This window comes from Acomys minous (genome assembly GCF_964271855.1).
Source record: "Acomys minous genome assembly, chromosome: 4".
NCBI classification, from domain to species: domain Eukaryota; kingdom Metazoa; phylum Chordata; class Mammalia; order Rodentia; family Muridae; genus Acomys; species Acomys minous.
The window spans coordinates 49,830,948-49,855,482 of NC_140486.1; the positions used below are offsets into that span (position 1 = coordinate 49,830,948).

Sequence of the window (24,535 nt, forward strand, 5' to 3'; positions counted from 1 at the left end):
AAAAAAAAAAAAAAAAAAGGCTAGCATGATGCTACATGTCTTTAACGCCAGCACTCAAAGAGGCAGAGGACAGTGGATCTCTCTGGGGGTTTAGGAGGGAGGGAGGGAAGGAGGGAGGGGAAGGAGGGGAGGGAGGGAGGGGGAAAGGGAGGTAGACAGAAAGGGATTTCTTTTGTTTTTGTTTTTCCAAGCCAGGATTTCTCTGTGTAGCCTTGACTGTTCTGGACTTGCTTTGTAGACCAGGCTGGCCTTGAACTCACAGAGATCATTCTGCCTTCCATGGAGTGCTGAGATTAAAGGTGTGCGCCACCATACGAGGCCATGAAGGGATTTCTTTTGAGACAGGGTTTCTCTAATGTAGTCCTCCTGGCTGTCCTTGGTAGACCAAGCTGACCTCAAACTGAGAGGTTCACCTGCCTTTGCCTGCCTCCCACTGTGAGTTTGAGGCCAGCCCCGTCTACAAAGAGAGTCCAGGACAGTCAAGGATACACAGAGAAACCCTGTCTTGAAAAACCAAAAGAAGCCGGGAAGCAGTGGCACACGCCTTTAATCCCAGCACTAGGGAGGCAGAGGCAGGAGGATCGCTGTGAGTTCAAGGCCAACCTGGTTTACAGAGTGAGTCCAGGACACCCAAGGATACACAGAGAGACCCTGTCTTGAAAAACCAAGGGGGGGAAAAAGCCCTTTTGGTCTCCAACTCACAGAAGAATGGGCTTTTAATGTTTCCCATACTGGTCCTGGACTCCTGAACTCAATCTCTCAATTTAGCTGGGACTATACCCATCTAAAAATCTTTGACTACAAGCCGGGCGTGGTGGTGCACGCCTATAACCCCAGCACTCGGGAGGCAGAGGCAGGTGGATTGCTGTGAGTTCGAGGCCAGCCTGGTCTACAAAGTGACTCCAGGACAGCCAAGGCTAACACAGAGAGACCTTGTCTCAAAAAACCTAAATAAATAAATAAATAAATAAATAAATAAATAAATAAAAATAAATCTTTGTCTAATGAGGGGAGGAAATTTTCCAGAAAAATTATATCATAAAGCTTATCTTTTGGAGTAAGCTATGCCTGTTTTCCAAGGCAGAAAACAAACTACCTATGTTAGCATGCAGAATTCCAAAGGAATATTTGCCCATTTGTTTCATTATTTTGACAAAAATTACTGAATCCTTACCTCTAATAATAATGTAACACACAGCATACATTTCTACAACAGTATCATTTTTTATCTTCTGAGATTCAGGAGAATAGGCAAAGTAGCAAACATCTTACTTGGAAATTATTCCTATTATTCCTCTATAACCAATATTATTTTGTTTTTTGAGTTTTATTTTACCTATGAGTGCTCTATCTGCATGTACACCTGCATACCAGAAGAGGGCATCAGCTCACATCATAGATGGTTGTGAGCCACCATATGATTGCTGGGAATTCAACTCAGGACCTCTAAAAGAGACATTGCTTTTAACCACTGGGCCATTTCTCCAGCCACAACCAAGGTTATTATTTATTTATTTATTTATTTATTTTTTATTTTTTGGTTTTTCAAGACAGGATTTCTCTGTATTAGCCTTGGCTGTCCTGGACTCACTTTGTAGACCAGTTAAGTAATATTTTTAAATTTAGCAATATTTGAACTGGCATAGTGCTATCCACCTTCATCCAGCAGAGGCAGGCAGATTTCCGTTAAGTTCCAGGGCAACCAAGGATATACAGTAAGGCTCTATCTACACCTAGCCACACCTACCCCCCCCCCACATACTCACTCACTCACACAGGGGTTGGGGGTAGACAGGACTACGTGCTAGTATTAGATCTCAGCAATGACCATATTTAGGACACAGTAGATGCACTATTTTCTTTTCTTTTTTTTTTTTTGGTTTTTCGAGTCAGGGTCTCTTTGTAGCCTTGGCTGTTCTGGACTCACTTTGTAGACCAGGCTGGCCTCGAACTCACAGCGATCCGCCCAACTCTGCCTCCCGAGTGCTGGGATTAAAGGCGTGCGCCACCACGCCCGGCCGATGCACTATTTTCTAGCTTCCCTCATTCTCCTTGCTCACTTTAGTTACCTGTGTGACCTTGAATTCAAAACCTTTATTTAAATTGAGAATTTTATTTTGGTTCCTAAGAAGTCTTAGAAGCTTGCCTTGGATATAGATCAATGATGACATTACTTTGCTTCAAAACTATATATACAAACTTTAAATTATAGCTAGCAAGACACCATTAAAATATGCAAGGCATTACTGGGTTTAGAAAGTATCGTAGCTTGCTCATTTACTAAGACACCATCTTTTTTTGTGTGTATGTGTGGTTTTTTTCGAGACAGGGTTTCTCTGTGTAGCCTTGGCTGTCCTGGACTCTTTTTATAGACCAGGCTGGCCTCGAATTCACATCAATCCGCCTGCCTCTGCCTCCCACGTGCTGGAATTAAAGTCATGTGCCACCACGCCTGGCTCAAGAAAGAAAGAATCTTATGTATCCCAGGCTGTCCTCAAATTTATTATGCAATGAGGAAGACCTTGAACTTCTGGTCTTCCTGTCACCATCTTCTCAGTCCTGGGTTACAGAAGTGCCCCACAAGGTGCTAGGGATCACATCGGGCTTTCTGTGCTAGCTCAGCACTCTTACCTACTGAGCTTCACCCCCAGCTCTAGCATCTTTTGTCAGTCTTCAGTTCTGCAAGTAATCAATATATTTAGCTTGTTACCATTTTCAAAAAAAGAGAAATTAAACATATTCCAACAAAGGCACCTGCATATTTACAACTAAAGGTAAAAGGAAAAACAGTTAAGTCAAAAAGGTCTTAGAACAGTCACAGCCCATACAGTTCACAGAATACATGCTCAAAGGACTGGATCTTATTTTAGATACAATGTTAATAAGCCCACAACAGATGAGATACAGCCAACTGGAAATGAGCTGAAAGTGGTACTAGAAGAGGCAAGCACTCAAAGCATCAAAACCAAAACTAGCCGGGCTTGATGGCAGAGTCCTTTAATCCCAGCACTCTGGAGGCAGAGGCAGATGCATCTCCGTGAGTTCCAGACCAGCCTAGTCTACAAAGCAAGTCCAGGACAGCCAAGGCTACACAGAGAAACCCTGTCTCAAAAAAACCAAAAAACCAAACCAAACAAAACAAAACGAAAAAAAAAAGGGGGGGGGGGAGGCAAATTCAAATACAGACTTTTAAAAGATGCCTGTCAAATGTAAAATTTTAAGAATTCTACTAGAAGCCAAGCAAGATGGTGCACACCTGTAATCCCTGAATTCAGGGATGCAGAGGCAGTCGGATCTCTGTGAGTTCCAGGCCAGACTGGTCTACAATGCAAGTGCAGGACAGCCACGACTACACAGAGAAACCCTGTCTCCAAAAACAAAAACAAAAATTAAACAAAACAAAATAAAAAGTATTTTATAAGAACCAAATAAAGGGCTGGAGAGATGGTTCAGCAGTTAAGAGCACTATCTACTCTTCTGGAGGTCCTGAGTTCAATTTCCAGCAACCACATGGTGGCTCACAGCCATCTATAATGTGATCTGATACCCTCTTCTGACATGCAGGTGTACATCCAGATAGAGCACTCATATACATAAAATAAATCTTTAAAAAAAAAAGAAAGAAAGAAAGAACCAAATAAAGCACTTCAACATCTGCAGTTGAAGGGGTATTTGAATAATCTGTTCTTTTCAGATACTGACAATACTAAAGGCTGGACCAAAACTGATTATACAGACCAAGTCTAGGAACTCCAGTGCAGATACATTGGGTTGAGGATAAGACAAGAATGGTCTTTTCTGTATCCATTAAATCTATCTTCAACGTAAACTATATGTGTGACACACACACACACACACACACACACACACACACACACACAAATCAAAAGCTGACTACTGCTTTTGTTTTCACAATAATTTTGACAAAAATAAATAGGGTGTTTCTAGTCATAGCAGTCTAAGAGAAGTCAAGGAAGGTCAGAAGCCAGGTGTGGTGGCTGTACACCTTTAATCCCAGCACTCAGGAGGCAGAAGCAGGCAGATCTTGAGGCCAGACTGATCTACAAAGTGAGTTCAGGACATCCAGGGCTCTGTTACACAGATAAACCATGCAGGAAAAAAAAAACAAAAGAGCCAGACATGGTGGCACACTTCTTGAATCTCAGCACTCAGAGCACTGTGAGTTTAAGGATAGGCAAGGTGACTGTGAGTTCAAGGCCAGCCAAGGCTACACAGAGAAATCCTGTCTTCAAAAACCAAAAAACCAAAAAACCAGGCAGTGGTGGCTGACATCTTCAATCTCAACACTTGGAGGCAGAGGCACGAGGATCTCTATGAGTTGGGAGGCCAGCCTGGTCTACACAGGGAATTCAAGGATAACCAGGGCTACACAGAGAAATCCTGTCTTGAAAAACAAAAACAGAAGTTCTGTTATTAACCAGGGATGGAGGGATACATATATTAAAAAGTTCAAGTGGTTGAGGCATGGTGGAGCACAACTTTAATCCCAGCACTCAGGAGACAGAAGCAGGCAGATCTCTGAAGTTCCAGGACAGGCTGGGCTACAGAATGAATCCTAGAACAGTCAGGGCTACAAAGAGAAACCCACTCAGGAAAAACAACAACAAAAGAATGCAACTCAGGTGGCAGAGTTCTTGCCTAATATCTAAGAAACTCTGGGTTTGATTTCCCAGAGCCACTTAACACCTGACAGGGTGGCACATGCTTACAATCTCAGTACTCAGGCAGAAGGGACTGAAGAAGTACAGACCAGTCTGTAATATATACAACCCTATATGAGGAAAACAGTTTGGGGTTAGAGAGACAACTGACTAATTAAGAGCATGTGTTGCTCTTGCTAAGAACCCAGATTGCATTCCCAGCTCCCATAGGGTGGCTCACAACCATCTGTAACACCAGTTCTAGGCGACCCAATAGGAATGTACAATGAGCACATACATGCATGGAGACAAAACATTCATAAAGTAAGATGCATAAATCTAAAAAAGTCTAGGTCAAGGAGACAGCTCAGTTGGTAAAGGCAAACCTGACAACTCAAGCTCAATCCCTAAGGCACTTGAAAGGGGGGGGGGGGAAGACTTCACAAAGCTATCCTCAAACTCCCATGAGGGCTGTGCTTGAAACACACTCAAGAGAATTTTAAAGTCCAATGATCATTTCTAAACCATATTTTCTTTTTTAGAGATTTATAGAAACTGAGAATATAGTTCAGTAGTATACTGTTTGCCTTAGTATGTTTGAGATCCCAGGTTCAATCCCTAGAACTATACAAGATGTAGTGAAGGCAGTACTCAGGAATACCAGCTGGAACCAGTGACAGCTTATCTCAAAAACTGCAAGAGGAATAGGGTGTAGTGGTGTTCACGTTTAAAGCCAGCACTGGGGAGCCAGAAGGGCAAACAGATCTCCCAAAGTTCGAGGCTAGCCACAGCCAAAGCTGTTACACAGAAAAACCCTGTCTTGGGAAAAAACAAAAAACAAAAACAGTGGGCATAGTGGCACATGTCTTTAATCCCAGCACTCGGGAGGCAGAGACAAGTGGATTGCTGTTAAGTTCTAGGCCAGCCTGGTCTACAAAGCGAGTCCAGGACAGCCAAGGCTACACAGAGAAACCCTGCCTCAAAAAGCTAAAAAGAAAAATTATGTCTTAAGTCAGTGCACCTCCCCTTGAAGATGTCTCTACAGCACAGACATTAGAACAAACACTAAAAGCTTTTAACTGGATGGTTTAATCTCAGCACTCTGAAGGCAGAGGCAGGTGGGTCTTAAAGAGTTTGAGGCTAGCCTGGTCCACGTGCTAAGTTCCAAGTCAGCCAGAGCTAGTGAGACCCTAGCCAGGCGTGGTGGCACATGCCTTTCAGGAGGCAGAGGCAGGCAGATTTTTGAATTGAGACCACCTGGTCTACAGAATGAGTTCCAGGACTACACAGGGAAATCTTGACTTAAAAAAAAAAAAAATCAAATAATCACACACCAAATTCAACTTTCCCAGCTTTTCTTTCTTTCTTTTTTTTTTTTTGGGGGGGGGGGCAATCTTTTACAGGTGTAACTCAACAGTAATACAGTAATTCAAATTGGTAAGTGCCCATTAGGCTCCATAAGGATGACTGCCAGGCAGTGTTGGTGCATGCCTTTAATCCCAGAGGCAGAGGCAGGTGAATCTCTGTGAGTTCGAGGCCAGCCTGGTCTACAAAGCAAGTCCAGGACAGCCAAGGCTAAACAGAGAAACCCTGTCTCGAAAAACAAAACACAAAAAACAAAAACAAAAAAGGACCCAATGACTACTAAAGTCTTAGAAATACACATATACATTACTTGGATGTTTATCTTAGTTCGCTGTTGTCCCTTACATGGTTTTTTATCCAAGTTCATATTTATTTTAGCTTCATTTTGGTACAAGATCTGCTGCCTAAAATCTACCCTTTAAACTCTAAGAAATCAAAGAAAACAAAATTTCACAAAGCCTTGAATAAAGAAAAATGACCAATTGCTGAACTGTGTTCCAATCTGCATTCTGACTTCATTCTCCATTCTTTTGTATCCCTTATCCCATCAGTCCTTATGGGTAATCCCAGGCCCTACCACTTACTAAAAAGGTAAAGATTCAATTCGGCCCACCTGAGGCGCAAAATAAAACACCGAACAAAACTCACCACTGGAGCCAGGTATAGTGGCGCACGCCTTTAATCCCAGCACTCGGGAGGCAGAGGCAGGCAGATCGCTGGGAGTTCGAGGCCAGCCTGGACTACAAAGGGAGCCCAGACAGCCAAGGCTACACAGAGACCCTGTCTCAAAAAACAAAAAAACAAACAAACAACAACCACAAAATAACCCCTCATCACTGGGTTACTTCTTCCTATGTCCAAGAGAGAGAGAAAAAAAGTGACACTAAGAGGTTAACAATATTGGGGGGGGACCCTAAAGTTTAAAGGAACCCAATGCTCTCCATATAGTTTTAAATCTTATCAATAACTAAATGGATAAGTTCTCATTTAAAAGAACTAAGAAGTTATATCTAACCAAAAATAGAGTCAAATCCCTTCTAAGTTAGGAGTCTTCACGAACATAGCATCTAATTTCAGCGTTAAAATCATTTTGGGATAAGTGTGTGAAAGGAATTCTCCGGCGGTTTTCCTTTTTACCCTACCAGGTGAAACAGTTGTTCCACTAGATCCAATCCTGCAAAACTGAAGGCTAGCTTCTGATGACATAGGGCAACCCCAAGACAGACAACCCTTCTCCACTGAATTTTCCTCCTCCTTCCAGAGTGGGATTTTCTTCCCCCCTGACTTCCTACCCCACTTTCCAGACCAGTAAGGTGGACTTCAGCGTGCAGCTAGCTAGTTAAGTGAACTGTAGAGAACAGCCCCGTGGGTCGAGCAAATAAATGGGCCCTCTCTGCTCGGCCTGCCTAGGTAGGTCCTGGATTTCAGGCACTCAGTGAAAGGCGCCAGAGTAGGGGGGACAGATTGGGCGAGCAGCCCATCGACCTCAGATCATAGGGCCGCCCAACGCCCCAGCCGCTCCACCCCTACCCACCCCCCACCCCCGCGCCGCCCCAAGTCTCTATCCCGGCCGGACAATAGCCCTAAGAGAGCAGCAGCAAGTCCCAGGCTGGAGAGAGAGAGAAAGGCCTGGAAAGGCGTCGTGGAGAAAGGCTGCGAGGCCAAGAGCAACTTCGGCCTAAGCTAGGGGCCCCGCGCCCCGGCCTTCCCGGGCGCCATCTCTGGGAGTAGGGTGTGAAGGCCGCCCCGTGGGGCCGGCGCCGGCAGGAGGAACCAGACGCCGCGAGCCCCGCGGAGGCGACCGCGGCAAAGCGCAGGCGGCCCATCCCTACAGCAAAACCCCTGGCCGCTTACCTTGTGGATTCTCTTGAGAGCCATGGTGGGAAACGGTGCCGACGGCCCCCGGGGCGGGGACGGGGACGGGGGAGGGGCGGGGAAGGGGCGAGGGGGAGCCTGAGACCGCCCGAGCGGTCGCGAGTCGACCGGAGAAGACCGGGGGCTCCGGAGCGCGGGGTCCGACGAGCTGAGGGCCGAGGCCCACTCAGCTTCTGGGCCTGCCGCAGCGGTCACCGCATCACCCGGCGGCGGCCCCTTTATGCGCTGCCGCCACAGCCGCCGCCGCCGTAGCTGCCTCTTTTCCCCCGTAGGCTCAGCGCCGCCTGCTCAGCCGCCGTGGATCCCTCCGCCTGGGAGGAAGAGCCCCAAGCTCCGGGCTCGCCGAGAGCCTTACGGCGGCGGAGCCGAGGGAGCCTGCCGTCCTGCCTGGTGCAGGTGGACTAAGGGACGCGCGGGCGGGCGGGCGGCGCCGGCGGGGTGGGGCCGCCAGAGCGCGGGGTGGTCCCAGGCCGAAGGGCAGGTCGGGAGGCTCCGGGATTGGCGGGCCTGGGAGGGAGGGCCGGGCCGCGCCGCGCCGGCGGCGGAGGGATACGGGCCGCCCCTGCGAGTACCTTACGCGCCGGCGCAGCCACGGCCGCAGAGGGGATGACGTCGCGAGGCACAGAGAGGAGATCTCGCGAGAGTGTAGGCGCGGGTTCTAGATGCCTCTCCGCCGAGGCCCGATGCCGGCCCGTGGTTCTCGGTGCGCGCCCGACTTCGAAGATCAATAAATGCTTAAAGGCACGCGTCTTCCACGTTAGTCACCGTCAGACTCATAAGGAAGTGCCTTATCCCACGGCTACTTGCCTGAAAGGGGAAAGGACTTTTCCAAGGTCACACAACTCTGCATGTGTTGGCACTATTAGTACCTCAGCCTGACCACCGGCCAGAAATGAGGGTCCTGGAGCTTGCACAAGGAGCCCTGAGACTGTCCGTCCCAACAAAGATCCCAGCTGGACGTGACTCGAAGTTTCTATCCGCGGCCACTGCCATGTTAGCCTTAGGAAATCTCCCATGTGGAAAGAATTTTTGACAAGGTTACGGAGCAAGTGGCACAGTTGATCACGTCTCAGAGAGAAAGGTGGACCCCAAAGACAAAACGGTGGCTAGTTACCCAGAGTCTGAGGAGGAACATTCTGTAGGCCCGGGTCTTTTTGTAATGTGATGAAAGAGGCACAAAAATGCCGTCAGGTCAGATTTTTAATTTTTTCTAGATAACAGTCTTGTACTTAAAAAGCAATGCAGGAGCCGTCGATGGCTCTGTGGGCAATGGTGCTTACTGCCAAGCCCGATGACCTGAGTTGATCTCTAAGATGCACATCGAGGAAAGAGAGCACCTACTCCCAGTTATCCTGTGACCTACACACAAGTATACACACAGGCACATACCCACGCAAATGTAACCTCAAAGAAGAAAATTGATGTGCGTTTAACTGATTCCATTTCGCGAAACATTTTAAAAACTGTGCTGGAGGGATTGTTCAGTGGTTAAGAGTACACACCGCTCCTGCAGAGGACCGGAGTTTGGTTCCCAACATCCATATCAGAATGGCATTTACGTGCGACTCCAGCTCCAGGAGAGCCAACTTCCCTGGCTTCTGCACTCACAGGCACAATACCCTTCACCCAGAGAGATGCACACAGAGAAATAAAATACTTTTTTTAAAAAAGCCGTTTACAAAATAGAAGGTTTTAAGCTGTTTCCAACTTTACTATTAAAAGTAAGGGTGTGTGTGAGAGAGAGATGGCTCAGCCATTAAAGGCTAAGGCTCACTTCAGATAGGGGACTACAGACCAAAGTAAAGGTACATACAACCTCCAACTCAGTGAACCCCGATGAGTTTTATTGGGGGTTGCTTACAGTGGCAGGGATGACTGAAAAGCAGCTACTGCATTACTAGAAGCCCACCCCAGCACAGGTGACAGCTCTGGAAAGCTTGCTGCATGATTTGCACAGGTGACAGCTCTGGAAAGCTCACGGCATGATTTGCACAGGTGACAGCTCTGGAAAGCTCACGGCATGATTTGCACAGGTGACAGCTCTGGAACGCTCACTGCATGATTTGCAGCCAGCTTGACAAGTTGAGAAGCTCACTGGCCTTTGCTTCTTACAGGTACCCTGCCTGGTGTCCCTCTTCCAAGCAACTCAGCTGGTCTGTCCCCTCTTAATCTTTATGAAGCCTTAGGGTGGGAGCAGCCTGTGCACATGCCCAGTTTCAGCTCCTAGAGTCGGGCATGGTGGCACACATCTTTAATCCCAGCACTTGGGAGGCAGAGGCAGGCGGGTCGCTGTGAGTTCGAGACCAGCCTGGTCTACACACTGAGTTCTTAGGACAGCCAAGGCTACACAGAGAAACCCTGTCTTGAAAAAAAAAAAAACAAGAAGAACAACAAAACAGAGTTCCTAAGAGTCCTGAATTATTTGTTCTTTAAGTTGTTCTTGGTTGGTCAGTTGGTTTTAAGACGCAGCCTCACTATGTAGTCCTGACCTGGCCTCAAACTCAAAAACATCCACCTGTTTCTGCCTTCTGAGTGAGTGCTGAATTACAGGTATGCACCACCACAGCTGGCTACTTTCTGAGCTTTAAAAGCACTTTCCTTTAGAATCTCCTGAGTCTTTTTTTCTTTTTCTTTTTCTTTTTCTTTTTTTTCTTTTTGAGACAGGGTTTCTCTGTGTAGCCTTGGCTGTCCTGGACTCACATTGTAGACCAGGCTGGCCTCGAACTCATAGAGATCCACCTATCTCTGCCTTCCAAGTTCTGGGACTAAAGGTGTGTGCCTGGCTTTCATCTTAACTTTCTTCGGAAAGCTTCCGTTAACCTAAGGTAAATAATAAGTACACGGTAATGGTGGCACAGGGGTTGGACTTGGTTGGTAGAGTACTTCCCACCATACATGAAACCCTGGGTTTGGTCTGTGGCACTACATAAAACAAGGGTGGTGTCCATTTCTACTTCTAGTCCCCAGGAGTTAGAGGCAGCAAAGCCAGGAGCCCGAGATCATCTCAGGCCCTATGGTAAGTACAAAGCCAGCCTAGAACATATGAGATGCTGTAAATGTAGTTAGTAGTGTAATAGCAACCAGTGGTTAATCCTTACACAGCCCTAGTAGCACCTCCTTAGCAGCATAAACTAGACGTGATATTGCTGCATCAGAGACGTAGCCAGACCTGGGCCTGATGGCGGATGATCGTTATAGCCTCAGCCCTTCTCAGGCACGTGCAGGGATATCTTTAGTTTGTAGTGATTCGGTTTTTCTTTTTCATTTACTTATTATTTATACAGTATTCTGCCTGCTTGCCAGGAGAGGGCATCAGATCTCATTATAGATGGTTGTGAGCCTCCATGTGGTTTCTAGGAATTGAACTCAGGACCTTTAGAAGAGCAGCCAGTGCTCTTAACCTCTGAGCCATCTCTCCAGCCTGCTCTGTAGTGATACAGACTGGTAATCCTCCACAGAGGCTGAAGCAAGAGGCTCCCAGGGAGTCTGAGGCCAGTCTGAGTTACTGTGACTGGTGATGTTGGTTGTCAGTTAGACTACATTTGGAGTCAACTAAAAGCCAAGCAGCTGGGCATGCCTTTGAGAGATTTTCTTGATTGAATCATTGAAAGACCCACCGAAAATCTAGGCCGAACTGCCTGGTGGCAGCCCACATAAAAGGACATGGAAAAAGGAAGCTTTTGCTGCTTGCCTGCTTGCCTTCAGTCTCACTGGCCAGTTCATCTATCCTGTTGCTGGGGCCTTGCTTCTCTGGTAGTTAGAACCTACTTCTTCAGGATTCCAGTGTAGGCTGAAGCTGTCTCGGAATCCTCCCTGACTCCAGCACCAGACTGGGATGCTGAGACATCTGCAGTCCCAAGGACTGAACCACACTAGATCCTTACATTCTTGGACCTTCTGTTCTGAGACAGCTATTGTTAGACTACCCAGACAACAGCCTACAACCCACTAAGTCACTTAACAAATCATATACGACTGCTATATATTTATGTATGATAAATATATATATATATATCCCTACTAGTTCCGTTGCTTTAGAGGATTCTGACTAATACAGTTATGAGGTGAGACTCCACATCACCAGGGTTTTTAGAGTCAAAGCCTGGACTCTGGCAGCTCTAATAAGCTAGGTTCAGTCACTGTCCTCAATTGTCCAGGAAAGACAATAATGGAAAGCAGAAAGAGGGGGGCTGGAGAGATGGCTCAGAGGTTAAGAGCACTGGTTGTTCTTTCAAAGGTCCTGAGTTCAATTCCCAGCAACCACATGGTACCTCACAACCATCTATAGTGAGATCCTGTGCCCTCTTCCAGCTCACATGCAGGCAGTATACTATATAAATAATAAATAAACAAACTTTTTAAAAAGACAGAAAGAAAAAGAAAGGCAGAAAGAGATATATTCAGGGTAGCAATTTTATTCAAGGCACAAACTAAGAAGTCCAGTAACCCTTTCCCCTCGCAAGTCAGTCTTCAGGGTTTTTTAATTATTATTGTTGTTGTTGTTCTTGGGTTGTTGTTTTTTTTCCGAGACAGGGTTTCTCTGTGTAGCCTTGGCTGTCCTGGACTCACTTTGTAGACCAGGCTAGCCTCAAACTCACAGAGATCCACCTGTCTCTGCCTTCTGAGTGCTGGGATTAAAGACATGCACCACCATGCCCAGTTTGTTGGTAACTGATCCATCACTGCCTCAGTGACAGTCTCTCTCCTACATAGTGGTTCTGCCTCCCACGGGCTGGAATTAAAAACATGAGCAACCACACCCAGTTAATTTTTAAAAGATTTATTTATTACATATACAGTGTTCTGCCTGCATGTATGCCTGCACACCAGAAGAGGGATCCAAATCTCCTGATAGATGGTTGTGAGCCACCATGTGGTTGCTGGGAATTGAACTCAGGACCTCTGGAAGAGCAGACAGTGCTCTTAACCACTGAGCCATCTCTCCAGTCCCACCCAGTTAATTTTTTAAAATTATTTTATTTTATGTGTATGGGTGTTTTGTCTGAATGTATATCTGTGCATCACAAGCCTGCCTAGTGCCTGTGCCTAGTGACTGAGGAGACCAGGATAGGGTGTTCAATCCCCTGGAGTTACAGTTAGTTGTGAGCTGCTATGTGGGTGCTGGGAACTGACCAGGCCCTCTGGAAGAACAGCCAGTATTTTAACTGAGGAGTCATCTCTCTAGCCCTTATTTTACTTATGTATTTATTTTTATTTCTGAAACATTGTCTCTCTCTGTAGCCATGCTGGCCTGAAACTAATTATGAAAACTAACTATGAAGACTGGTTCAAGGCCTGCCTTGGCCTTGCTCTGTAGACCTTGAACTTAGAGATCCCCCTCCCTCTGCCTCCTGAGTGCTGGAATTAAAGGCATGCACCACCACCACCTGGCTTATTTTTATCTTTAATTACTTGCATGTGTGTGTGCTTGTGTGTGGGTATGTATATTGGCATATAGGTGCCCATGGAACACAGAGAGGTCAAAGTCCCTGGAGTTACACCAGTGTGTGTGCCGGAACCTAACTTGGGTCCTCTGAACAAGCAGTATGTGCTCTTAACCACTGAGTGACCACACCAGCCCTGCCTCCCTTAAAAAAAAAAAAAAAAGGTGGTGTGTATATGTGTGTGTGTGTGTGTGTTATGTATCTGTGGTAGGTATGATATATGTGCGTTGGTGGGGAATGTGTGTGTGGTTTTTGTGGGGGTGTGTATGTGGGTAGTGTGTAGATGGGGGGTGTGCATGCATGTAGGCCAAAGAACAGTATCAGGTGTCCTGTTCTATCACTCTCTTCCTTATTCCAATGAGAAGGTCTCTCAACAAACCTGGTACTCCCCGTATTTTGCCTAGGCTGGCTGGACAAGGCCCAAGGGATGGGCTTGTCCATTCTCCCAGCGCTGGGGTTACAGGCAAACATGGCTATACCTAACTTTTATAAGCCTCTTTTTAAAAAGTTGTATAATTTTTTTACTTTATGTGTATTGGTATTTTCCTTGCATGCATGTCTGTGCACCACTTCTGTGCCTGGTGCCTGGAGGCCAGGAGATGGTATCAGATTCCCTGGCCCTGGAATTTGAAATGTTGAGAGCCACCATGTGGGTGCTGGGAACTGAACCTAGAATGACGGGCGTTCTCAGTCACTGAGATGTCCCTCCAGCCTGAAACCCAACTTTTTCCTGGATTCTGAGGACCAGAACTCACAGCCTCATAAGCACTTGCTCTCACCCACTGAACCATACCCCAGTCCTGTTGTATCTGTTTAAAATAATTTCTTTCTATTTTATGTGCACTGGTGTTTTCCCTGCATGTGTGTCTGTGTGAGGATGTCAGATCCCCTGGTACTGGAGTGATGGGTACCTGGGAGCCGCTCTGAAACATCAAACCCTGCCCTCTGTAAGAGCACCAAGTACTCTAAGCCAAGGAGACGACTCTCTGGTCTTTTTGTTTGTTTTTGTTATTTTGTTTTTGTTTTCCGAGACAAGGTTTCTCTGTGTAGCCCAGGCTGGCCTCGAACTCACAGAGATCTGCCTGCCTCTGCCTCCCGAGTGCTGGGATTAAAGGTGTGCACCACCATGTTGAGCTCTCTCTGGTCTTTTAATAAAATAATTTAATAAGGGGCTCAGAAGAAATTTTGAAGACAATTTTATTAGAGTTTAAAACAAAAACTGCAGAGCAGGCAGAATGCAAACTTCAGCAGGTGCCAGAGGAAGATAAACAGGAAACAGAAAAGCAATGCCAGTGAGTTCAGGCCATACTGAAGTCAACCACATGGCAAAAGTAAAACCCAGTGTTAGGGAAAGACTTTGTAGAAAAGAGACACCTGCAAGTCTGTGGCTCTGAAAATAACTTCTAGGAAGGAAAAGTACACTACTACCTCAGCCGGGTGTGGTGGTGCATGACTTTAATCCCAGCACTCGGGAACAGAGGCAGGTGGATAACCGTGAGTTTGAGGCCAGCCTGGTCTACAAAGTGAATCCAGGATGCAAAGGCTACACAGAGAGACCCTGTCTTGTAAAATAAAATTTAAAAAAAAAAAAAGTACACTACCTCCCTGAAGGCATACTTATTCTTCCTATCTCTTTATCCTGGCTTAGAGAAAAGATGTCTCCTGAGGGGTAGTCCTTAGGCCAGATGATTATCTAGTGTAACTGGAATGTTGGGACTCCAAGCAATCCAGAAATTCCATTTCTTGATTAAGAGGACTGAGTTTTCCTTTAGTGGGCCTTCAATGCCACATCACCACGTAGCCCAGACTTGCCTCAAACTCCTGACATTCCTCCTGATTATTACAGGAGATTGCCACCTTATCTGTCTTCTCGCCCACCCCCCACCCCCTGAAGACAGGATCTCTTAAGTAGCCCAGGCTGAAACTTGTTGTGTAACAGAAGCTGCAGGGCGGGGCGAGAGGGGCAATCAGTGGCAGAGATTAAGAGCACTAGCTGCTCCAGTGGAGGCGGTGGTGGCGCACGCCTTTAATCCCAGCATTTGGGAGGCAGAGGCAGGCGGATCGCTCTGAGTTCGAGGTCAGCCTGGTCTACAAAGTGAGTCCAGGACGGCCAAGGCTAACACAGAGAAACCTTGTCTTGAAAAACAAAAAAACAAGCAAAAACAAAAAACCTAAGAGCACTGGCTGCTCTTCAGAGGTCCTAAGTTCAATTTTCAGCAACCAAACGGTGGCTCATACCCGTCTATAATGAGATCTGGTGCCCTCTTCTGGAGTGCAGGCATTCGTGCAGGCAGAACACTATATACATAGCATCTGTTACTATTCGGCTTCAGCGCCATGCGGCGGTGGCTCAGGCCTTTAAATCCTAACACTCCGGAAGCAGAGGCAGGCAGATTGCTGTGAATTTGAGGCCAGTCTGATCTACAAAGCAAGTCCAGGACAGCCAAAGCTACACAGAGAAACCCTGTCTCAAAAAAACCAAAAACAAACAAACAAAAAACAAAATAAAAAACGTTGTTGGGGGCTGGAGAGATGGCTCAGAGGTTAGGAGCATTGACTGATCTTCCAGAGGTCCTGAGCTCAATTCCCAATAACCTATGGTGGTTTGCAACCCTCTGTAATGAGATCTGGTGCCCTCTTCTGGTGTGCAGGCACATGTGCAGGCAGAACATTGTATACATAATAAATAAATCTTTTTTTTTTTTTCAGGAGGCAGAGGCAGGAGGATCAATGTGAGTTCGAGGCTAGCCTGGTCTACAAAGTGAGTCTAGGACAGCCAAGGCTACACAGAAAAACCTTGTCTCAAAAAAACAAAATAAAGCCGTGAAGTGGTGGCACACGACTTTAATCCCAGCACTGGGGAGGCAGAGGCAGGTGGATCGCTGTGAGTTTGGGACCAGCCTGGTCTACAAAGCCAGTCTAGGACAGCCAAGGCTACACAGAGAAACCTTGTCTCTAAAAACAAAAACAAAAACAAAAACAAAAACAAAAACAGAAAAACCACAAAGGCCAACAAGACTAGTTTCCCAGGACCCCTGAGAGACTTGCTCAAGACTTTCTCAGCCAGGGCCTTCAGGCCTTCTCTGATGGCCGCATTCACCCTGAGGCAGGACCTCCAGAGGCTGCCAGGTGTTACTTAACAGTGGTTCTCTGGGCTGCTTTTACCTCAGTCTGGATTACATTTTAAGCCCTTTATGACAACAAGGGTTAACTCTAGCTTTTTGAGTTACAAAAGAAAGTCGGCTGCAGGTCCTTAACTGCTCCAAGTGATCAAGCCCCTGCTCTCCAGCTCCAGTGGACGCCTCTCACTACCTAGGCCTCTCTCTGACGTCCCAGTTACCTCAGCCCTTCAGGGTTCCTCCTGTGTCTCACTGAGTTACCAGCTCAATATTCTTCATTGTGAACCATGGTCCTTCTCTTTATTCATGACACCCCTGAGGGCCTAAAAGGACAGTTTTATCACTCTCTTTCAGTTCAGCCAGCTCCCCGGCCTTTCTGGTGCTTCTGTTAGCCAACTCCTTGAAGGTCAAAGGTCACTATTGCTCAGAAAAGGCTCTAGCAATGTCAGGTTCTCCCTTCCAGGGTGTCCAGGTCTGGATCTGACCCAAACACCCCTTACTAGTAGAGACGGGGATGGGAGGAGACAGATCTCAGGCACACCATTTGCAAGAGGTTTGACCGACTGTGGCAAACTCACTTAAAACTCTCTTCTGAGCCAGGTGGTGGTGGCATACACCTTTAATCCCAGCACTCGGGAGGCAGAAGCAGGCGGATTGCTGTGAGTTCAAGGCCAGCCTGGTCTACAAAGTGAGTCCAGGACAGCCAAGGCTACACAGAGAAACCCGGTCTCGAAAAACAAACAAACAAAAAAAACCAAGAAAAAAAAAAACAAAAAAAACACAAAAAAACAAAAACAACTCTCTTCTGGCCAGGCGTGGTGGCACATGCCTTTAATCCCAGCATTTGGCAGGCAGAGGCAGATGGATTGCTGTGAGTTCGAGGCCAGCCTGGTCTACAAAGTGAGTCCAGGACAGCCAAAGCTACACAGAAAAACCTTATCTCGAAAAACCAACCAACCAACAACCAACCAAAAAACCCCTCTCTTCTGCTCCAGTCTCCTTATCCATACTTGGAAATAGAGACATCACCACCAGGTGTGGGATAGTGGCGAGGGTGGGGGCGGGGGCTGGGGGTGGGGGTGGGGGTGGGGGTGGGGGTTGGCTGCTCCAGTTTGTCCACAGCTGATAGTTGCCTCCTGAGCGGTCATGTGATGTTTATCAGCTGTGACGGGCCTCTTGCGTGCCGGGGCAAGGCCAGACTCAAAGAGAGACAGGGGATCCCAGAAAGAAGAAGGCAGCTGGTGCTTCCCAGCTGGTGCTCCTGGTTGCTGTTGATGCCATGGGATGAAAAGAAGTTGGAGATATCCTGAACCGAGGATTGGACTTGCCCCAAGGAACCCGATGACCCTGAACAGCCCGAAGGCCTAAGGAAAACCACACCCCTCTCCCCACTAGCCTTCTTTCTCCTCTACCTGGTGTTGGGGTGTTGGAAGGGATTGGGGTGGAATAGGGAGAAAGAGATTTAAGGAACCCAAAATAAAAACAGATTTTGCCAATAAGCCAACAGGCATACATGCCTAAAAGTCAGTGCTATGAGAAAGGGATGGTCTCCACGTTAGTTTAGAGACACATGGACACAATTCTTACCACCTCGCTGCTGGTGATAAACATTTCTCTGGTCTAAAGAATCCCTTGAGAGGCTCTGGATGCCAGCGCCCGTCAGCATGGCTGCCTGTGACGCCTGGCTGATCCTATGGTTATTTTCTATTCTCCTACCCCCACGCTGGCTACTTCCTGCTCGCCCCTCTCTACTTCCCATTGTTTGGGGGTTTTATTCTTTCATTTTTTTTCTTCTCTGTTTAGCTGTTTTCTCTGTGTCCTGCACTCACTTTGTAGAGGAGGCTGGCCTGGAACTCACAGAGATCAGCCTGCCTCTGCTGGGATTACAGACCTGTGCCACCACGCCCGGCTCTGGGGTTTTATTTTTATGGTTTAATGCCCTTAATCCCAGGAGGCAGAGGCAGGAGGATCCCTGTGAGTTCAAGGCCAGCCTGGTCTACAAAGAGAAAAAAACCCTGTCTCAAAAAACTTAAAAAAAAAAAAAAAAAAAAAAAAAGAAAGAAAGAAAGAAAGAAAGAAAAAAAAAAGAAACACAAGTGTCTCTTTAAAATACAATGTCACATCATCTTCTCATGGCTTACTTATCTCCTCTGCTAGACTGTGAGGAAGGAAAACATGACATTGTTCTATCTGGCCATCTGGGGACATCGCTCTGCCCAGGGCTGACTGTCTGGGGAAGGACTGAGATAGTGAGGACTTCTCCATTCTGTACCCTTGACCTCTCTGAGTGTAGCCTGTGCTAAGCCCCGCCCCCCGCCCCCAGAACAAATGGAAGGCAGCATTGCATAATCAGAATCTGTGTGTGCATATGTCAGACCATGTAACATAGACCACCCTTGTTTTCTCGACAAGAACACCAAACTTTTCACCATCTGTCCACAGAGAGACCTCCCTAAGAAGCCTCCTCAGAAGCCAGATGCAATGGTGCATGCCTGTAATCACAGCATTCAGGAAGCAGAGGCAGCCTGATCTCTGTGAGTTTGAGGCCAGCCTGGTCTACAAAACGAGTCTAAAACAGCCAAGGTTTCACAGAGAGACCCTGTCTCAAAAAAAAAAAAAAAAAGTTGGCATTTAAGCCGGGTGGTGGTGGCACACGCCAGTAATCCCAGTACTAGGGAGGCAGAGGCAGGTGGATCACTGTGAGTTGGAGGCCTACCTGGTCTACAAAGAGTCTGGGATAGCCAAGCCTACACAGAGAAACCTTGTCTCAAAAATAAATAAATAAGTAAGTAAATAAATACATAAATAAAGTTGGCACTTAGCTCAGTAGCAGAGCACATACTTGGGATGAGAAAGGCCTTGGGTTTAATCCCAATTACACGTACAAAAACAATGTTAAAATAGCAATGAATCAAGCCGGGCGTGGTGGCCTTTAATCCCAGCACTTGGGAGGCAGAGGCAGGCGGATCGCTGTGAGTTCGAGGCCAGCCTGGTCTACAGAGCAAGTCCAGGACAGCCAAGGCTACATAGAGAAACCCTGTCTCAAAAAAAAAAAAAAAAAAACCAAAAAAAAAGAAAGAAAGAAAATAGCAATGAATCATGCTTGACACCCAAGTACATGTGACCTTTCTCCTTCTTTCCCCAGCTATAAACCTGCAGGCTTTGTTTTTTTGGGGTGGGGCTGGGTGAGGTGAGGTGTTGAGACAGGATATCTCTTTATATAGCCGGCTCTCCTAGAACCAGGCTGGCCTTGAACTCGCAGAGATCCATTTAGTTCTGCCTCCCAAGTGTTGAGATTAAAGGTGTTTTCTAGTATCGCACAAGAAATCCTACCTCTTCTTTTTTTCTTTTTGGTTTTTTGAGGCAAGGTTTCTCTGTGTAGCCTTGACTGTCCTGGACTCACTTTGTAGATCAGGCTGGCCGCGATCTCACAGTCATCCACTTGCCTCTGCCTCCCGAGTGCTGGGATTAAAGGCGTGTGCCACCACACCTGGCCTTCTTAGTAACCCTTAAAGTGTACACTTGGAGGGGCTGGAGAGGTGGCTCAGAGGTTAAGAGCACTGTCTTGCTCTTCCAGAGGTCCTGAATTTAACTCTCAGCAATCACATGATGGCTCACAACCATCTATAACATGATCTGATGCCCTCTTCTGGTATGCAGGTAATACACTGTATATATAATAATAAATAATTCTTTTTTTTAAACAAAGTGTACACATGGCCACTGTGAGCCACTTAAGCAAGATCTCCCCCGAGAATCTCATACCATGTTATGTCTTATCCTTTCCCCCAATGTTAAATCCATGCCTACATCTATATTAAAAATCTCTTGCTGAGTGTGATGGCACATGCCTTTAATCCCAGCACTCAGGAGGCAGAGGCAGGTGGATGGCTGTGAGTTCAAGGCCAGCCTGGTCTACAAGGTGAGTTCAGGACAGCCAAGGCTACACAGAGAAACCCTGTCTCAAAAATCAAAAAACAAAAACAAACAAACAAAATCTCTTCTTGCCAGGTGTGGTGGTTCATATCTTTAATCCCAGCACTGGAGCGGGGTGGGGCAGAGGCAGGAGGATCTCTGTGAGTTAGAGGCCAGGGTGGTCCACAAAGAGAGTTAGAGAACAGCCAGGGAGGGCTATTACACAGAGTCTCTGAAAAACAACCACAAAAAATCCAGTTCTGTTTCATAGCACCTCATTCTGAATTTCTTTCTTTTTTTTTTTTTTAAACCTTTTTTGTTAGTTTGTTTTGGTTTTTGTTTGTTTTGGTTTTTGGTTTTTGGTTTTTTGAGACAGGGTCTCTCTGTGTAGTCTTGGCTGCTCTGGACTCACTTTGTAGACCAAGCTGGCCTTGAACTCACAGAGATCCACCTGCCTCTGCCTCCAGAGTGCTGGGATTAAAGGCGTGTGACACTACACCCAGCTTGTTTTTGTTTTTTGAGACAGGGTTTCTCTGTATTGCCCTGGCTGTCCTATACTCACTTTGTAGATCAGGCTGGCCTCGAACTCCCAGTGATCTGTCTGCCTCTGCCCCGCCCCCCTCCAGTGTTGGAATTAAAGGCATGTGCCACCACACCTGGCCTCAACAAGTAAATCTTTAAAAAAAAAAAAAAAGAATATTGGGTTGGGAGCTGGGGTTGTAGCTCAGTTGATAAAGTGCTTGCCTAGCAGTCAGGAAGCCATGTAGGTTCAATCCCCAGAACCTACATGGTGTCTCACAACCATCTGTAACTCCCGTTCCTGGAGATCCAAAGCTATCTTCTGGCCTTGAGGAGGCATTCAAGTAGTACACAGACAGGCACACAGCAAAACACCCATGCACATAAAAAATAAAAATAAACCTTAAAAAGCAAACAAACGGAAAACCCTGGCTTCTGGGGCTGGAGATGTGTCTTAGCAGTTGCACTTAGGCTCTGCCAGAGGACTGAGGTTTTGTTCTCAGCACCAAGTCAGGCAGTCCACTGCAGCCTGTAGAGTTCAACACCTTCTGAGATCCTTAGGATCCTGCCAAGGGTGGTATGTACATGTGTACTGTGTACACACACACACACACACACACACACACACACACACACACACACACACACACAAGAGACAGAGACAGAGACAGAGACAGAGACAAAGGCAAAGAGAGAATATTTTATAATCTCATTTTTGCCAGGCAGGATGCAAGCACACCTTTGATCCTAACACTTGGGAGGTGGAATCAAGCAGGTTTCTGTAAGTTCAAGACCAGCCAGAGTTACACAGTGAAACCCTGTTTAAAAACAACAATAAGCCGGGCGTGGTGGCACACGCCTTTAGTCCCAGCACTCGGGAGGTAGAGGCAGGTGGATCACTGTGAGTTCGAGGCCAGCCTGGTCTACAAAGTGAGTCCAGGACAGCCAAGGCTACACAGAGAGACCCTGTCTTGAAAAACCAAAAGAAAAAAAAACAACAACAACAATAAAAACAAACTAGAGTGTAAGTCTCTGAATTTATGGGCAGGAGAGAAGGTTCTATGGCAAAGATGAACAAATATAAGGTCCTGGGTTTGCATCCCCAGCACCCAGTAACATTGGGGCAACCCCAGCACTGAGGGCAAAAGAAGGCAGATGCCAGTAGGGCTGGATGGCCTCATTGTCCAGCTGAAATGGCAAGTTTTGGGGTAAATGAGACATCCCCTCTCTATTAAGTTGTGAAGCTGGAGAGATGGTTCCGTGGTTAAGAACATATATTGTTCTTTCGAAGTCTGTGGCTCACACTTGGTTGTATCTGTAACTTCAGGGAAACCACTAATGTCTCTGGCCTCTGCAGACATCTGTATCCATGTGCACATACTAAATAAGATGAAGAGTGATAGAAGACGCCCGAAATCACTAGCATGAGAGAGAGAGAGAGAGAGAGAGAGAGAGAGAGAGAGAGAGAGAGAGAGAGAGAGAGACAGAGAGAGAGAGAGACAGAGAGAAGAAGGAGGAGGAGGAGGGTAGTGAGGGGAGGAAGAGAGGGAGAGAGAGGACTCTGCGTGGGGCAGCCCCACGACCTACCACTGTTAATTTCCATCTCATTTTAAGGTAAACTAAGGCACAGCAAGACAGTCTCCTTGATTCACACAGCTGGAGACTGTCCGATAGCACCAACTAGGGCTTCTGGAAAGAGCTCCAAGACTATTCTGAAATAGGACAAGGGACGTCTGCCTGTTTTGTCCATTTGAGAACAAGTCCTCCCAAGGATGCGGCTTGATGCCCAGGCTCCTGACTTGGATGCCTGAAGGAAGCCGAGAAAAGCAGAGATGTGAGCCGGAAACATTTAGCAGTGATCCTAGCCCTGCTATTGCAGGGGTGACTGCCCTGGCAGAGAAACTGAGTGAGCTACAGCCGCTGAGGCTCTCGGCTGACAGCAGCGCCATCTAGCGAAGCCCAGGACTCAGCACTGAGCGGATGAGGTCACTGCCAAGAAGCATGCCGGGAAGGCGAGCCATGGTCACGATTTACCAAAGGGCGGAGGGAGGAATAAGCACCTTTGGGGACTCCGTTTGTCAGGGTCAATGTCCTTTTGGGGGAACTCTGACGCATCAAGTGTAGGGCCTCCCGAGTTGAAGTCTTGGACGTCCGACAGGATGTTACCATAGCCTTGCAGTAGCATCCTCACGGTCCAGTGTGCTCTGGCAGCTGCCCAGGTCACCGTGACTCCTCAGATTCCGCGGATCCCTTCTTCCCTCCTCACATCCTCCCACTTACCACACTATTCTTGTGTTGCATCGCATCCCTTCACATCTCACCGCCAACGTACTGGGTGTAGGGCTGTCCTGTAGATCTGTCTCCACACCCATGTATTCTGTTGTGTTCTGACTGCCTCCCCTAATTCACTCCGACAGCCACACCAGCCAGCAATCATGGCTGCTTCATTACTTCTTGCCCAGCAGCTGGATGACAGCTCTTTGTCAAGATTCTGCTGTTCGTGGAAACAGCGCTCTGAGACTTTGCTGTGAGATAAAGATCGCTCCCGCATCAGACCTGATGCCCTTTCACCACCAGGCCCTTGGGACCCACACCCCGTCTTTCTCTCAGTTGTGTTTTTGTTTTGTTTTGTTTTTTGTTTTTGTTTTTTCGAGACAGGGTTTCTCGGTGTAGCTTTGGTTGTCCTGGACTCGCTTTGTAGACCAGGCTGGCCTCGAACTCACAGCGATCCTCCTGCCTCTGCCTCCCGAGTGCTGGGATTAAAGGCGTGAGCCACCACGCCCGGCTTTTCTCTCAATTGTGAATCCACAGTTTTCACCTGTACCAAAAATCACTATTGGGAGCAGAGCACGGTGGTGGCAGCCTTTAATCCCAGTACCTTGGAGGCAGAGGCAGATGGATCTCTGTGAGTTCGAGGTCAGCCTTGTCTACAAAGAGAGTCCAGGACAGCCAAGACTACACACATAGAAACCCTGTCCCTAAAAACAAAACAAAGAGAAGAAAAAGAAGAAGAAGAAGAAGAAGAAGAAGAAGAAGAAGAAGAAGAAGAAGAAGAAGAAGAAGAAGAAGAGAAAAGAAAAAACTATATTGGGGTTTGTTAAATGTGCAGTTATCCCAGATCCACCAAACATGTTTGCGTCAGGTTGCCATGGCTCAGACCCTCCTGTAGCTGATCAAGAACACCAAGTTGCCTTTTCCTTTTTTTTTTTTTCCAGACAGGGTTTCTTTGTGTAGCCTTGGCTGTCCTGGACTCACTTTGTAGACTAGGCTGGCCTTAAACTCACATTGATCTGCCTGCTTCTGCCTCCCCAGTACTGGGATTAAAGGCATAATGTGCCACCACACCCTGTCCCAGGTTAACTTTTCCGAAGACGGACACAACTGCTCCTTTAAATTGAGTTGAGCCGGGCATGGTGGCACAGCCTTTTTATCCCAGCACTTGGGAGGCAGAGGCAGGCAGATTGCTGTGAGTTCGAGGCCAGCCTAGTCTACAAAGTGAGTCTAGGACAGCCAAAATGAGACCCAGAGAAACCCTGTCTCGGAAAAAAAAAAAAGAAAGAAAGAAAACAACAACAACATTGAGTTGAAAAGTCAGCTCGATCCTGCTCCCTTGAAGCCCTGGGCTTGTGCCTAGAGC

General features: G+C 47.0%; 1 protein-coding gene and 1 long non-coding RNA gene across 4 annotated transcripts in view; one reads left to right on the forward strand and one right to left on the reverse strand.

The window, feature by feature from the left end:
• Positions 1-8,458, reverse strand: part of UBE2D2 (ubiquitin conjugating enzyme E2 D2) — a 40,381-nt gene extending 31,923 nt beyond the window's left edge. Inside the window, exons 1-2 of one of the 3 annotated variants that reach the window (XM_084780423.1) lie at positions 7,881-8,439; positions 2,632-2,679 (exon numbers count right to left, since the gene is read on the reverse strand). Coding sequence is in view for 2 of the 3 variants with exons in the window: in XM_084780422.1 (XP_084636548.1) it covers positions 7,881-7,904 (24 nt within the window). In the remaining variant the exon portion in view is untranslated. Of the gene's footprint in view, positions 1-2,631; positions 2,680-7,880 lie in introns of all 3 variants that reach the window. The other 2 variants (XM_084780422.1, XM_084780421.1) reach the window with 2 other exon arrangements.
• On the forward strand, positions 11-5,507 carry LOC311596705. The gene is made up of 2 exons (XR_014778940.1): positions 11-2,377; positions 4,385-5,507. It is a non-coding gene; the product is annotated as an uncharacterized lncRNA (long non-coding RNA).
• Positions 8,459-24,535: the final 16,077 nt, after the last annotated feature.